Here is a 15,321-nt window from a genome sequence, read left to right as displayed (position 1 = left end):
ATAGTAAGTCCTGCGTATAATATATATAACACCACTACAATATAACACCATCAATCTCGTTCTCTTATGAATTTCTAGATTTCCCTCCCTCTTCCTCTTATACTCCCCTCAATAAATAACATGGAGAATTTTGTCGTTTCGCGCTTAGTTTGCAGCTGAGCGTTGTCTGTCAAATGCTTAGTTATTTCATAGAATAGTTTTTATTATATTTAACAATATATTTTTTAGCTATACGCCGTATATCAGAGACATCCTAATGTTAAACCCCTGTCCCACACACCGCACGCACAGTTGTATGAGATTTCAATGCTTTATCTTGCTACCAAAGCGACGAAATATAAAATATTGTGGGTGTCGAAACCACAACCGTCAGTTGTCGTCAGTCTGTGGGCCTCAATTCTTTTTTTGTTTGTTTTTTTTTTTTAGAAAACAATATAACATCAGTGCCTTATTCTGTCATGGTGCAGTTAAGTTCCTTGGAAAGTGCAACTTTAACAGGCGGCTCGTTCATATTAAAGGAGGAGGGTGATGAGAGCTTTTTGCCAAAACTAAAAACACTGGAACTCTCTCAGGGCGGCTTAAAAACGCTACCGAAACGCGCGTTTAAAAACACACCTGGTCTGACGCTTCTACTACTTTTCAAGAATCAGATTGAATACGTCGACGTGGATGCTTTTGAAGGTTGTTGTTATAGTTTATTTCTTTTATTATAGTATTTAGAGGAAAAATAAAAAAATGTTTCTAATATTTACTTCTTTGTCTAATATTTGTAATACAAATGACATCTCTCTAGAAATTCGTGTATCTAAAAATGAGTGAACCGAATTGAATTAAATGGGGACTATGCCCTAAGCTGGTATATTTTATTTAAATCGAGCAGGGATACTCTCGATATGATTTATAATATTGTAAATATTTGTGAACAAACATTTTTATGATTTTTGAATATATTAATACCGTAACCCCTTTTTTCAGATTTAACAAACTTGGAACAATTAAGCTTAGTTGGGAATCGTATCACGACCCTTCCGATAGGCGTCTTCCGTCTCAATGCCAATCTACTGAACATCGATATGTATGATAATGAGTTCACAAACTTGACCGAAGGCGTTTTTCGTGGACTGACAAAGTTGAGAAATGTAAGTTTTTAAGGATCGCAATTTGACTTTTGTGTCTTTTATTCTCATTCCAGGAATTATTTAATATTTACATTCCACACTGCTAACAGGCGATAGTGTAGCGTTAAGTTTCGCCGTTCAACGTGCAATGTCTTGGAAATTGTGTAGTTAGTGGGGAACGCAATTTCTTAACATTAGGTTCCCTCTACCTACCGTGGTATATAGGGGAAATAAAGTGAAAATAAAAAAATATTTTAATACGAAAAAAAAATCGAAATTCTTATACGCTTGTTACAAGTTATTTATATTGTTAGCATCTCTGTAGGGAGATTTTTACAAATTTCTGCTACCCAAAGATAAGAATAATTTGTAACAAGCGTATAAGAAATTCGGTGTAGCTTGATGAGAACGTATGGCGGTCTCCAGGAGGCGCGGATTAAATTCCCGCTACGTTCAAAATTTTTATACGTTTTCTAAATAGTATTTTTCTTTCCTAAGTGCGGAATAAAACTTTAAAATTGTTAAAAATAAGTAATAAGTTATTTATTATTATTTCCAGATATCACTAATGTACAATAAAGTGAACTTAACTTTATACGGCGGAGTATTTTCTCAACTGCCATCTTTGAGTCACTTGAATTTGAACTCCGCATCATTAACCAATGCACCACCACATTTACTGACCAACTCTCCTATGTTACAATCTATTAATATGGCAGATAATTTCTTAGAGACCCTCCCACCTAATTTGTTTTCCGCTATAGCGAATTCCGCTGGTCAGAAGTCTGCCGTAATTTCCATAGATTTAAGTGATAATCAACTCAATTATATTAATAAAGAACAGTTCATTAATTTAACGTCACTAAAGACACTAAATTTGAAGAATAATCTAGTGACTAATCTCTCTGTCGGAGTTTTCAACGATCTCTCCAATCTGGAGACTTTGAATTTGAAGAAAAATAAGATTGAAACGCTGGAAACGTAAGTGATTTTTAACAAGTTTTATTAGCTTCAGCCTTATGTATCTAAAGTAAAGTAAAAGTAAAATACTCTTTATTGTACACCAAACATGTATCACAATCAAGAGAGATAATATTGTTATGAGAGTACAACAGGCGGCCTTATTGCTAAATGAGCAATCTCTTCCAGGCAACCTTGGGGTAGAGGAGATCATTAATTAAATGGGAAGAGGTGCACTGAGTATGTCATTATTATAGATACGACAATACATACACTTATAAAAGTAAACCTACACATATACATACATACACAAACACATACACACATACACATATACATACATACATACACACACACACACATATATATATATATATATATATATATATATATATATATATATATATGAAAATATATAAATACATACTTAAACATATTATTTGGGTACATAAATATATAATAATTGCATTTGTTAATTATTCTTAGGATTATAGTGTCATATAATATTCCTTAAGTCTTTTTTTAAAGGTTGGTAATGTTTTAGCTTGTCTAATTGTTACTGGTAGAGAGTTCCACAAGCGTACGGATTTGACTGAGAAAGAATTTGTGCAAAAGGAAGATGAGTGGGAAGGAATTTTTAGAGATAAGGTATTCTGGGAGCGGAGAGAGAGATCATGTGATTCACTTAAAAACTTGAATCGTTGTTTAAGATATGAAGGGGAAAACTGGTTGAAAAGAACGTTATACAGAAGACAGAGAACATGTGTATTCCGGCGAAGTCGAATTGGGAGCCACTTGAGCTTTGCACGAAATTCGGAAACATGGTCATATTTGCGGAGTCCAAATATGAACCTTATGCAGATATTTTGGAGACGCTCAAGCTTGTTTAATTGCTCCTCTTTTAAGTCGAGATAAGAACAGTCAGCATAATCAAGAATTGATTAGAATTAAAGTATCTATCTATGTATATTTGAAAAGAAAACTTTGATCGTGTTTTTGACCGACTTTGAAAGATGGGATTAATTTGAAATTTTGCATACTTGTCAAGGAGCGATGACTTCCAAGTAGACTGTACATGACATGACAAGTACAGTCTACTTGGAAGATATTTAAAAAAAAATTATATTGTCCGTTGCATTGTTTATGCGCCCGCCTCTATTAACCTTAATGATAATAATGATTTTTAAAATTTTTGTCTGTTTGCCGTTTGTATGTGCGTTGGTTATCGCTAATCTCAGAATCGACTTAACTGATTTAGATGCGGTTTTCACTTGGATTCTGGCAAGCTTCCGAAAACATATAGGGTTTATTTTATTACAGTCGTTTCATTCATTACAATTTCAATAAAAAAGTTATGTCAATTTAAAGTATTTAGTTCGATAAATTTGCTAATTGTCATAAGTTATGCTGCCATAACTCAAAATAATGCAATTTTTTATAAAGAATCATCAGAAAATTAGAATAGGCTTTTAACCTCCGACGAGAAAGTTTTATGTGTCTGAGTTTGGTGTGTATGTGCTTGTTTGTATGTCTGTCTGTGGCATCGTAGCTCCCAAACGGATGAACCGATTTTTATCTAGGTTTTTATGTTAGAAAGGTGATTTAATCGAGAGTGTTCTTAACCATAATATTAGAATTAGACATGGGCCGTAACGTCTTTTAAGCATAACCGGTGATCACTAGTTTCGGGGTTACGCGTAGCTAGTTTCAGAAACTAGTTATTTCTGTAACTAGTTACAAATGCTTCATAAGCAGTTGGAAGTTTAATACGATTACTTTTATAGTTATGATTGAAAACGTTTTAGGTTAAATTACAATATCTTGCTACTAAAATGTAATTATTTATTAATTTATTTTATATACAATTATTTTTATATATTTTTTTATATACACTTTATTATATTATATATTTTTAATATATAGATTTTTATATAGATTTTTCGCTGATCGTTTTTTAATAATATTTGATATATTTCATTACGGAGTGAAATTAAAATTCCAAATTAAGTGAAAACAAAAAATTTACACACAAAATACATTCAAAAAGAGTAATTTAACACTTACAGAATGGAAAAAGAAATTTAAAAATACAAAAAATAAAACATAAACGCGAAACTGACACGTAATAGCAAAATATTATGGTTTAAAATTGGATGAAATTTGAGACCAAACTTGAGGTAAAAACCAGATGGTTATGGGTTCAATCCCCACTCGAGGAGATGAAATATTTATTTAAATTAATATTTTCATTTCTTCGCTCTGGTGTCGAGGTAAAGCGCGAAGTTGAGTTCTGCCACTCAACACGCAATGCCTCCAGAATTCGGCAGAAAGTGGGGAACCTAGTGTAACAGAGTGTTACACTAGGTTCCCTCTGCCTACCCTGCTGTGTGTGGGAAACAGCGTGAAGTTGATTTATTTATATAGTATTTAAATTAAAATTAAATTTTAAAATTTTACTACTGAATATAAATAAATAATAAATAAATAAAGCCTTTATTCGCTGACCATTTCAGAATTTTTGTTTGCATAATTAAAATAAAGTATACAATAAAAATTTAAAAGACTTAAAATTAAAAACATTTAAAAAGTAATTAATTTTAGCAGCCTGCACTATTGCTATATAGCTAAACATAAAATAAAAAAAAATAACAAAATACAAAACCAAAATTAAGATCTTAAAAAAGTTATAAAAATTGTAAGCTCAGTTATGGATTCTTTATTACGTATATAAAATATTTTTTCTGTTGAGCTTTATACAAACGTAAGGAAGCATTAAAAACATCAAATTCAGATTTTTGCGCTAATTTATTATCAACATTCAAAGTTCTATTAAGTGATGGGTTTAGGCCTCAATTTTTTGTAGCTAACCTCGTTTCTTGGAATTCTTAAAAGTCTTAGTAGATCGCAAAAAAAATCCCAATGTGCTTAAGATATACAAGTGTGAAGTGAACGTCGCAAGCCATTGTAACCGAACCTCTTTTAATAAATAATAAACATTAGGAAAGCTACGTCACGCTAAACAAAAAAAACTCGGAATTGGTTAAAATCCACCGTCGTGGCGCAGCGGCACAAGGGCGTGGCTGTAACGCGACGGTTGCGGGTTCGAGCCCCAATCGAGGAAATTAAATATTTATTTACATTTATATTTTCATTTCTTCGCTCTGGTGTCGAGGCAGAATTTACTTTTTAATTATCGATATAAAATAATAATCGATCAAATTGCATTAATGCATACATATTAAACTACTGTCGTCTCTTTTTTTCTTGCGGAACGTACTAAAATAGAGCAAGATGCAACTACATAAGTGTCAATGAAGCTAATAAAAATAATATGGTTTTTTCTTGGAATTTTCATAAAACTATTAATAATATAGTTTAACTTCTGCGTTTACAGTTTAGAATCGCTTTTTCGTTTCATTGGGTGTATAATACAAAAAAGTACGATGTTTGTAGCTTTTCAATCAAATTCGCCTATTCTCGTCTCTTTTTTTGTTGCGGTACGTACTATAATAGAGCGAGATACAACTGTGCTAGTGTCGATGTAACTTGATTAGTGGTTACTGCTTACTCTCATGAAACTACGTATGTGAAATAATGGCTATGTGTACAGACACATAACCACAACGCAACATGTAAGTAGTTTCGAATAACCGCGTAGCTCACAATCACCGCGTAGCTCCGAATCATCACAATCACTAGTTTCGACGACAGCCCGAAACTAGTTATGCCGTGATTTGGCTTGTAAGCAGTTTCTGAAACTAGTGACGCTACGTAACGCCCATGTCTAATTAGAATATATGGTCAACCGTTTATATATAATCAGCTCAACTTCAGCTTAGTTGTTTGTTTACTTTTTTAGCTGAAAATTACAGATATTTCTATAAAAATATTTTTCATATATTTTTTATTGCAGATTAGTATTTAAAGGACTTGGCAATCTCCATAAGTTGTATTTAGATGAAAATAAAATTAAAATTATAGAGACTGGTGTCTTTGATGTACTGCGCAGTTTGCAGGTAACTAATTTTTTAAGCTTTACGTTGTAAACTCAATGTGCAGGGTAGCCAGAAGGAATCTAGTATTAAGACATTCCGTTTCGTTGTTAAGTGACAGAACTCAACGCCGCGCTTTGTCTTGTTATCAGAGCAGGAACATGAAAATTTTACATATTTTATTTCATCGATTGAGAATCGAACTCACAATCTTTCACGTATAGTATAGTCGCATGCTTGTTCACTTGCGCCATGACTGATTTTTAGCAATATTTTACTCGTTTTAACGAATAAAGATTTTAACTAAGCTGGACCATGCAGGGTTCGTTCGTTGCTAAAAATAATATATTAATACCATTTTTATCTTTTAAGGTATTGTCACTGTCAAATAACAATTTGACGATATCAGAAACAATGAATATCGACGAAAGGATTGACATGAATCCATATGCGACTTTTGAGAGGTCTAGTGAACCTCACAAGACATATTTGTCTCGTTTTCATTCTTTAGTAGGTCTAACGAACCTCAGTCTATCTGGGAACCAAGTGTCCATAGTTTGTGATGATTGGCAAGAGGAAATGTTTCAACTGCGCCACTTGGATTTGTCTAATAATAACTTTACTGGACTTTCCGTGAGTATTGTTTTTTTTTATCCTAGGTTAGTGTTAAGTCACCTCATTTTCCATTTTCTGCCTATTTTAGAGACAGTGTATTTAGTGGTGGAAGTCAATGATGAAAAATAAAAAAAAATTCCCCGAGTGGAAATACTATCCACAACTGTTGAAATCAGTCATGTTCACTTCATTGTATTTATGCATTGTTTAAAAACTAAAAAGTATTATATTTGTCTACAGGTACATGATACATATTTCACTTCTAATGTTATTGTGGATTTTTCCAATAATAAAATAGAAAACGTGGATTTATTTGCGTTTGAAGCCTCCTTGCCGATAGAATCCCGGCCTACATTACGTTTAATGGGTAACCCATTTAAATGTACTTGCGATTTATACCCATTCTTGTCTATGTCACCAAATAATGCTCCGCTTGTGGAATTAGGGGACGCACTGTGTAGTACTCCACCCGCCCTAGAGGGCGCCAAAGTTGGTACCCTAGGGCTTGATAAACTCATCTGTCCCGAACAATGTTCTCCCTGCGATTGCCTTTTGAGGCCCGCTTTCCGTCGCCTAGAAATAACCTGCGCCGCCCTTCCCAACCTAACCGCTCTAGATTCTTTAGATAAATATAAATATAAACGCTTACTGCGTATAACTAACTCCACCATAGTGAACGAAGTAATGAAAAATTTACCGCCCGCCCTACAGCTAGATATTGATCTGTCTAATCTAAACCTGACAATACCTCCTGTCATCCCCTTCGAACGTACCGCCCCCCTTACAATGGATTTACGCAATAATACGTTAAACACCGTTCCTATCGCGTTGTTGAACGCCGGCGTTAAAATGTACCTGGAAAATAACTCGCTCGAGTGTACATGTGAACATAGTGATGATTTACAAGCAGCTTTTCCACATAAAGACGCCATAATCGATTATAGTAAAATAAAATGTTTGGGCGGCCGAGGCTTAGATGAGGCGATTAGGGCGGTGGCATCGGGTGAACTGTGCGCGCGGCGTGTTGCAATACTAGCCATATCTAGTGTTATTGCCTCGCTATTACTAACCCTGGCACTAACAGCTTATCTATACAAACGAAGGACACGCATTCAAATCCTGTGCCGCAAATACTTTCCGAAATTGGCGCGCGATCTTGTCGCATATCGATACGATATATTCGTTTCGTACGAATATTCGGACGAGCCTTTCGTATTCTCGAAGGTACTACCTGAACTAGAGGATAAATATAGCCTGCGTTTGTGCGTCCATTCGCGAGATTGGACCCCCGGTGGAAATATCTCGCAGCTGAGTGAGAGATCGGTGAGAGATTCGGCACTCACTTTGGCGTTAGTGTCCCCCGCGTATTTGGAATCGGCTTGGTGTTTGCAGGAATTGTCACTGGCGCACTCTCGAGCAACTCTATTATTACTGGTACTGGACAAAGACGCCCTAGAAACTCCCCTCGCCGCCCTGGGCCCCGCCCAATCACTAGTGTGCGAGTATATGCGCTCAAACACATATGTACGCGCGTCAAATCCTCGCGCTTGGAATAAAGTACGTGAAGCTGTGTTCAAACGAAGAGCTTTGCCCGCCGTTGTAACGATCTCCATTGAAAAGGATAAACCTAGGGGCTTAGATACGCAGCTCACAAACGACGGGAAGATAGTGAATGCGGCGTTAACCCGCGTGTAGACTATTTGTGTGTGTGTGTGTGAAAGAGACAACGTGATATGTCAAATGGATTTTTTCTTACATTATCTGTACGACTGTTTTATTTTTTCTTTTTGATACGTCGCCATGTTGTTCAATCTTTGTTTATGTTATTTTTTGATAACTGACGTCATCATTAATAATCAATTATTCAAGTTATTAACAAATGATTAGAAAGAGACGAGACGACAATGAGGCATTATATTTCATCTCGCTCACACTAATTTGTTTCAAAATTATTTTAGTTGAATATAGAAAGTAATAAAGGAGTTGGTTCTAATAAAGCAATAAATATTTTAGGTAATAACATTATATAAATTTTAGTTTAGTTTTAATAATTACATTTTGAACCACTTAAGCCAATATAGTGTCCATCCATTTGCGTGCGGCGGATGAGTTGTGGTCACCCTGAAGTTAGATGTAGATGGATTTCATCATAGGATATTTGCTATATTTCAAACATACGAGTAAATCGTAAAATCTTAAAGCTTTACCATACCATCTCATCTTTATATTAATTTCTTGCCTTGTGTCCAATTCAAAAAATTTCAGAAAGGCTAACTTCAAGGCGAACACGACACGTCGATCGGACCTTACATATTATTAAGCAATAAATGGTGGATGTATTTTGTTCAAGATTTTTAAGAATGATCTTAATAGAATAACTGACACAGATAAAATTTCGACGTCCTTTCGTACAAACGGACACATCAAAAGAGAAAAGATCAATAATATAAACATGTTTTTTTACGTCCTAATTATAATTGTACCTTTGTAATCTCAATGTAATTATTTTAAGAGAATCTCGTGTTTTATCTCATTTTTTGTATTTTATACTTTCTTTGAGGCCACGGCGGCCTCAAAGAAATAATTTATAAGTGTTTATGAGGTGGATTCAGCCCTTTAAAAAATTTATGGTCCTAGCTACCCGTTCTAACTAAGAATCTTTATAAATAATTGTAACTTTCGTTAAATTTATACAAGAAAGCTGCTATAATGTAAGTTAGTACTTAAGATTGCTAAAATTTCATTTTTTAGATATAATCTATAAGTAAAGTGGAGTTTATAATGATATTACGGCTAAATGTCGAATGAATTTGTGCCTTTTAATTTTGTAATAAAATTTATTTTGATGTAATTGAGAATGTCGTCTTATAACGATGCTTAACACAGATTTTTTTTTTCAAAAAAAAAACCAAATCAACTATTATTGAAGTTAATCAATTATCAAAATTTTAATTTTCTTCAATAATATCACAATGTAAAATATTTTACGTTCAACATTGTTTAATAGATATTTTTTTTATATATTAACCAGATTTAAACATTTTTTTTTAATATTTTAATACATGTACACATGTTAATAACAATACATTAAATTTCATAGTTCTTGTTTTCATTACATTTTATTTATATATTTTATTATTTATATAATTTTCATTAATTATATTATTATATGTACAAATTATGCATAATATTACATACTTACGTCTAGTCATGACTTAAATAATTACTTAATTGAGTTTTACTACTACACAACAACTCTTAGAGAAAAAGTGAGATAACTTAAAAAATTATAATTTTGTGAACAAATAAAATATAATATTAGAATGTCTGTTATTTTTAACATTTATCAAATGTTATTTCACACATATGGAAAACATTCACATTCATATGATTCACATTCACGCTCTGATCACTAAGCCATACGTTTTTATCAAACTACGTTGAGATTCTTATATGCGTGCTTACAACTTAATACTGTTATAAACAAGTTATAACGACGATCTGGCTTAGTGGTCAAAGCGCTACGAGCGCGGGGGTTCAATCTCGCAACGTTCAAATCTTTAAGCGTTTTCTAAAAAAAAACCCTACGGAAAATGGCTTTTGTGTCGGTTTTTAGTAAATAAAAAAAAATGTTTTTGAGTTGGGACATTTTATTTTGGGCGTGAAATTAGGCGATAGCAAATTTGATAATTAATAAAATAAGCAATACATTTTAGTATATGTGGTATTTTAACGCTCTATTGAGTGTTACTATTTAGTTTAAAATTATATATATAATATGTAAGTATATTCTGATTTCTGTATATTCTGGATCTTTGTATTGCTTTAAATATTTTTGTAAATTTTATAATTTTTATATGCATTTTACTATGAAATAAAGTATATTTAGAAATACATTGGTTTTCACTTCATTTCTATATGAGTTCTGATATTTCTTTATGTTAGTGTAACTATTTTTTTACGTGGAGTCGTGGAGCATAAGAAATGTAACAAAATAATCAAAATTCTTCTAAAATACAGAATGGAAGCGTCTGCGCTCTTTTTACGAGAGCAACATAAAGAAAAATAATTCAAACCTATACCTAATATCCCATATGGCAATAGTTTAGACGTAGGGTTTTTTTTTCATTTCACGATGTTTATCCATTCTATATTACGTATGATGCAGCTACGAATAGATACGAAAACGTTAATACTTTTTAGGTCTACATGCGTCGTTCTCGACAAATGGCGTTTTATTTTACAACGATAATTTTATTATTTATTTTGTTTGAAAAAATGACTTTTTAATTTTTTCTTAAAATATATTTCCATAAACACTTAATTATTAAAATTGTTTAGACTACTTTTTTAATCATTTAGTTAAGTATTTAATATGATATTCATCTTCTTAAAATTATTTACTATTAAAGTGTTAATATAGGAAACTTGAAATTTGTATGTTACAACCGACTGGCAATGTACTTTACTATGTTCAAAAATTATAATGTATTTAAATATTTAAGTAAATATAACTTTATTCTAAATAAACAAATAAAAATACAGTTATACAATTTAAAATAAAGTAAAGTAACAACAAATTGTATATCCAGAGCATAAGCAAAACGCGCTTTCTATAATCTGTCCCCGCTTGTCACAATTCATGGCGGATAGCCTTACAACAAAACACTATCGTTTGTTACCAATTTATTTGAAAATAAAATGTCGACAGTCGTCTCTGACTGTTTCACCATCGGCAGCATAGTTGCCACAAGAACATGTTACAACGAAGACATCGAGGGCGAAGTCCTAGCCTTCGATCCTCAAACTAAAATGTTAATATTAAAATGTCCATCATCGAGTGGTAATCCTAAGCGCCACGATGTTAATATTGTTAATTTATCGTTGGTCAGCGATGTTCAGATAAAAAAAGAGGTTACTACTGTTCCTGAGCCGCCCCAGTCGTTAAATTTGCATAGACTTAATACTAGAGTGAGAAACTCTATCGAGAATAAACGGAGGCTGGTAAGTGGGATTATATTTCGTAATTTCACAATAATAATATTACACAACAAAATATTTAGTTTTGATTTTTCTCAGGCTATTTTTCATAATTTTCATGTTATTTTTTTTATTTTATATTCTTCATTATAACAATGGAAATTATGAAAAAAATTGTAACTTGTAAATAATTTGAATATTGCTTTTATTTGTTGTATAAGTTTAAAATCAGCCTGATGGTAAACCATTTATTGTTTTGAGTTTTAGATTCAAGAGGTTCATAGATCATGTTTTTCAAAAAATATAGCTTCACATTGTATCATGCATATAGCAGAGTAAACAGAAGAAACCTAGTGTTAAGACACTCATTCTTCACTTTCTCTTTATGTTGTAAATTATTAATAATACAGTGAAAATGATAATAGACCATCATGCTTTCTTATTCTGACAATTTTTTCTTAAAGGATTATTTCATTACTTTCTAATAATCATCATTATATGAAATATTTTTAAGCATACATTGGAAATTTCTAAATTAATTATAATAATAAAAAAGTGAGGCTACATTGGTGCACAAGCATGTGACCATAAATACAATGGTTGTATGTTTCATTCCCTTTCAGTGGAACAAAATATTTAATATTTATTTCTTACTCTGGTATTGAGGTAAAACATAGTGCTCCACCCCTCACACAAAATATCTCAAAAATTTGGTGGAAAGTGGTGTCTTATAATTAGGTTCCCAGGTCAACTGGGAACATTCTGCTTGTGTTATACCTGTGGTGTATACACCCAATTTACAACACATAAGATATTGAGTGGTGGAAGTCAACTTTGCACCTGCTCGCATCCAGAGTAAGATAGCAAGCTCTAGTAGCAAGCAAACCCACAATTGTCGCCTCAACTTCTTCTATACATTTACTTCTATATATTTCTGCTCTTTATTAATATAATAAATGTGAAAGTTTGTAAAGGTGAATGTTTGTTCTACTTTCACACATAACTGCTGAACAGATTTTGATAAAACTTTACAGCAATATATATGGCTTATAGGTACATCAGAATAATAATAAAACAGACAATTTTTGTAAACATTTTGTATAAGTTGGCTAAAATATAACTATGACACTATATAAGGAAGTGTTATGTTTGCGCAGCTATTCTCATATAGTTTTTAAATATTTTATCATTATTATTTTTTTAGGTATCGGCTCTCTCTGCCTGTCTAGACCCTGAAGGCCAACGCTTGTTTCTGGCGATAGCTCGGGTCATAGATGATGTGTCCTGGTCTGGACAAAGCATCAGAGTGTACAATGAAGTTACTATCTCACCACCATATAAGGTTAGTTAATAAGATGTATATAGGTTTCTGTTTTAAGCTTTACACTGTTTTGATTTCAGTGTATATTGGGGGGATCTAGTGTTAAGACACCTTGTTCTTCACACACTGCCTAAGTTTTGAGATATTACGAGTCCATCGGTGGACCCCAATTCTGCACTTTGTCTACCTTAACAAGAAAATTAAAATAATTTAAATATCATTATTTCCCTGAGTTGAGATAGACTTTATATGTATAATATTTTAAAATATGACACATGCCAACATCTGTCTGTACAAGCAATTATTTATTTTGATGAATACTTTCTGGTATGTGAAAAAATGGGCAATGGAGCTTCTTCACACTCGGTACAATCTGGCCACCCTACTATATTCAGGATACGGCATGAAGCTGCTTAATTTACAAGGATTCACTCACTCACTGTCATTTTTCCACAGGTGGAAAATGTTATAGGTGAACAGGATTCAAAACCTTATAATTACATACGAAAATTCGTAGAGCGTCATTGGCGAGACCATCGCGACGCTAACTGCTCCAGACACCAGTAAATATGTATAAAAACTTCTAAATATATATAAATACTTATAAATATCTATAAATATGTATGTACATTATTTTGATGTGACATTGTCATGTTTTCAAAGAAATATTTGTTTTTATGCATTTTTTAAACTATTTAAGTATAATATGTGTATTTTTATGTCTTTTTAATTTTAGAATGAGATTTATATTTTTTAAATTTGGCAATAATAAATAAACATGACATTGTTTTATCAAAATTTATATGACTTTATATATATAATAATTGTTATTCTTATGTAATATGGTGTTTTATTTTTGTTTATCATGAATGTATACTTTTATACTTCTATAATGAGTTTGAAGAGTTTGTTGGGTTGAATGCTCTTCTCCCAGGAACTATTTTCTCGAATTTTCGAACATTTATCGAGGAAGGCTATATACTATTAAGTCAATGTATCTGGTCCTATGGTCAGAGCTACCTCCTGCATTTAGAATGCGTCATGTGTCGTGACAAATTTTTTATTTATTTCCAATTGACCATGTGGGCGAAGCCGCAGGTAAAAGCTTGTTTTATAGTTGAACTGATTTACCTAAATGTATACAGCAAATTTTGTGTTCATTAATAACATAACATAACATTTGACAATACAATAGTCATAATTAAAACTAACTTGAATTGTTTAATTCCTCTATGCTATAAATATAAACATTATTATAATTTTATAATATGCATACACTTATGTCCTATGTAAGTTTGTATAAAACATTAGAATAAATTTCTACAATCAGTTTTTTTCAGTTACGCCTCTTTTATTTTAAGAGTGTTTTATAATATCATTTAATTATTATTTTTGCACTTTTTAAGTATGTGTTTACTGAATTTCATATTTTTTATACTATAAACAAGAGTTTCCTTCACTTTTTCGCTCGCTTGGACTTGGACTAATATAATATGTATGTATCACACATATAAACCTCTCTATTAGTGAAAACCTCGTTCAAAACTGTTGTGTAATATAAAAGTTCTACAAACAAAACAAACACCATGTATATAATAATACATTTGATTTATATTATCTGTACTGATTTTTTTAATATATTTTGTTTTTTTCTTAAAACAAAGAAAAAATTGAAATGAACTAATTTTATTTTATAGTATATGATATATATTCTATGTAATATTTTAGTTGTTAATTGATAAAAAATATATATGTATTCTTTTATTCCCTCTTTTTGGAGAAACGCCAAAGGTTTTGGAAATTTTAGTTTTTTTTTTGCTTTCCTCAATAAAAAAGACATGTTTAGATGATATTTCGAATATAAAGATATGTGTTAATAAAACTTTTATCTTCCTTTTATTGTTTTTAGTTTTTTATTGACTCTGTGGTGACTTTATTGTATGGACAAATGTTGCCAATATAATGAATTGTCTAAAAAAGTTTCAATATTTTTAAAAATTGTAATATAAGTAAATATATTTATTTTTATGTATATATTTTTTTTATCTAGTTATGGATGTTACTCAAGATATATAACTTCTAAGTTTTAATATTATATGATGATTTCCGACAAATTGCAACGCTTTTTGTGTTAGCGTTTTTTTTATTCTGATTTCTATATATACAGTTTTAATACTTTATTAAACATTTAAAATATATTTTTTTATATTGGCAACTTTGTTTAAGACATTCTAAGTTATCTTTGGAGTTGTTTAGTAACTTACTATTTATACGATGTTGGATTAAGTAATTGAAAAAAAAATACATAACAAAATGAGCAAAATGTGTTTGTTTT

General features: G+C 31.6%; 2 protein-coding genes across 2 annotated transcripts in view; both read left to right on the top strand.

The window, feature by feature from the left end:
• Positions 1-10,579, top strand: part of LOC146538473 (uncharacterized) — a 33,795-nt gene extending 23,216 nt beyond the window's left edge. The window contains exons 5-10 of the mRNA XM_085186990.1: positions 427-681; positions 976-1,139; positions 1,678-2,099; positions 5,992-6,094; positions 6,443-6,703; positions 6,926-10,579. Coding sequence (XP_085043116.1) covers positions 427-681; positions 976-1,139; positions 1,678-2,099; positions 5,992-6,094; positions 6,443-6,703; positions 6,926-8,380 — 2,660 coding nt within the window. The 3' untranslated portion in view covers positions 8,381-10,579. The remainder of the gene's footprint in view (positions 1-426; positions 682-975; positions 1,140-1,677; positions 2,100-5,991; positions 6,095-6,442; positions 6,704-6,925) is intronic.
• Positions 10,580-11,307: 728 nt separating this feature from the next.
• Positions 11,308-15,309, top strand: LOC146538472 (protein LSM12-like). The gene is made up of 3 exons (XM_085186988.1): positions 11,308-11,689; positions 12,870-13,007; positions 13,443-15,309. Exons 1-3 carry the CDS (start codon positions 11,387-11,389, stop codon positions 13,551-13,553), a joined length of 552 nt encoding a protein of 183 aa, XP_085043114.1. The 5' UTR covers positions 11,308-11,386; the 3' UTR covers positions 13,554-15,309.
• Positions 15,310-15,321: the final 12 nt, after the last annotated feature.

Source organism: Heliconius melpomene, chromosome 6, assembly GCF_056956725.1.
Source record: "Heliconius melpomene rosina isolate 202511_hmr_F chromosome 6, ASM5695672v1, whole genome shotgun sequence".
Taxonomy (NCBI): Eukaryota; Metazoa; Arthropoda; class Insecta; order Lepidoptera; family Nymphalidae; genus Heliconius; species Heliconius melpomene.
This window is presented reverse-complemented; position numbering and strand designations above follow the sequence as displayed.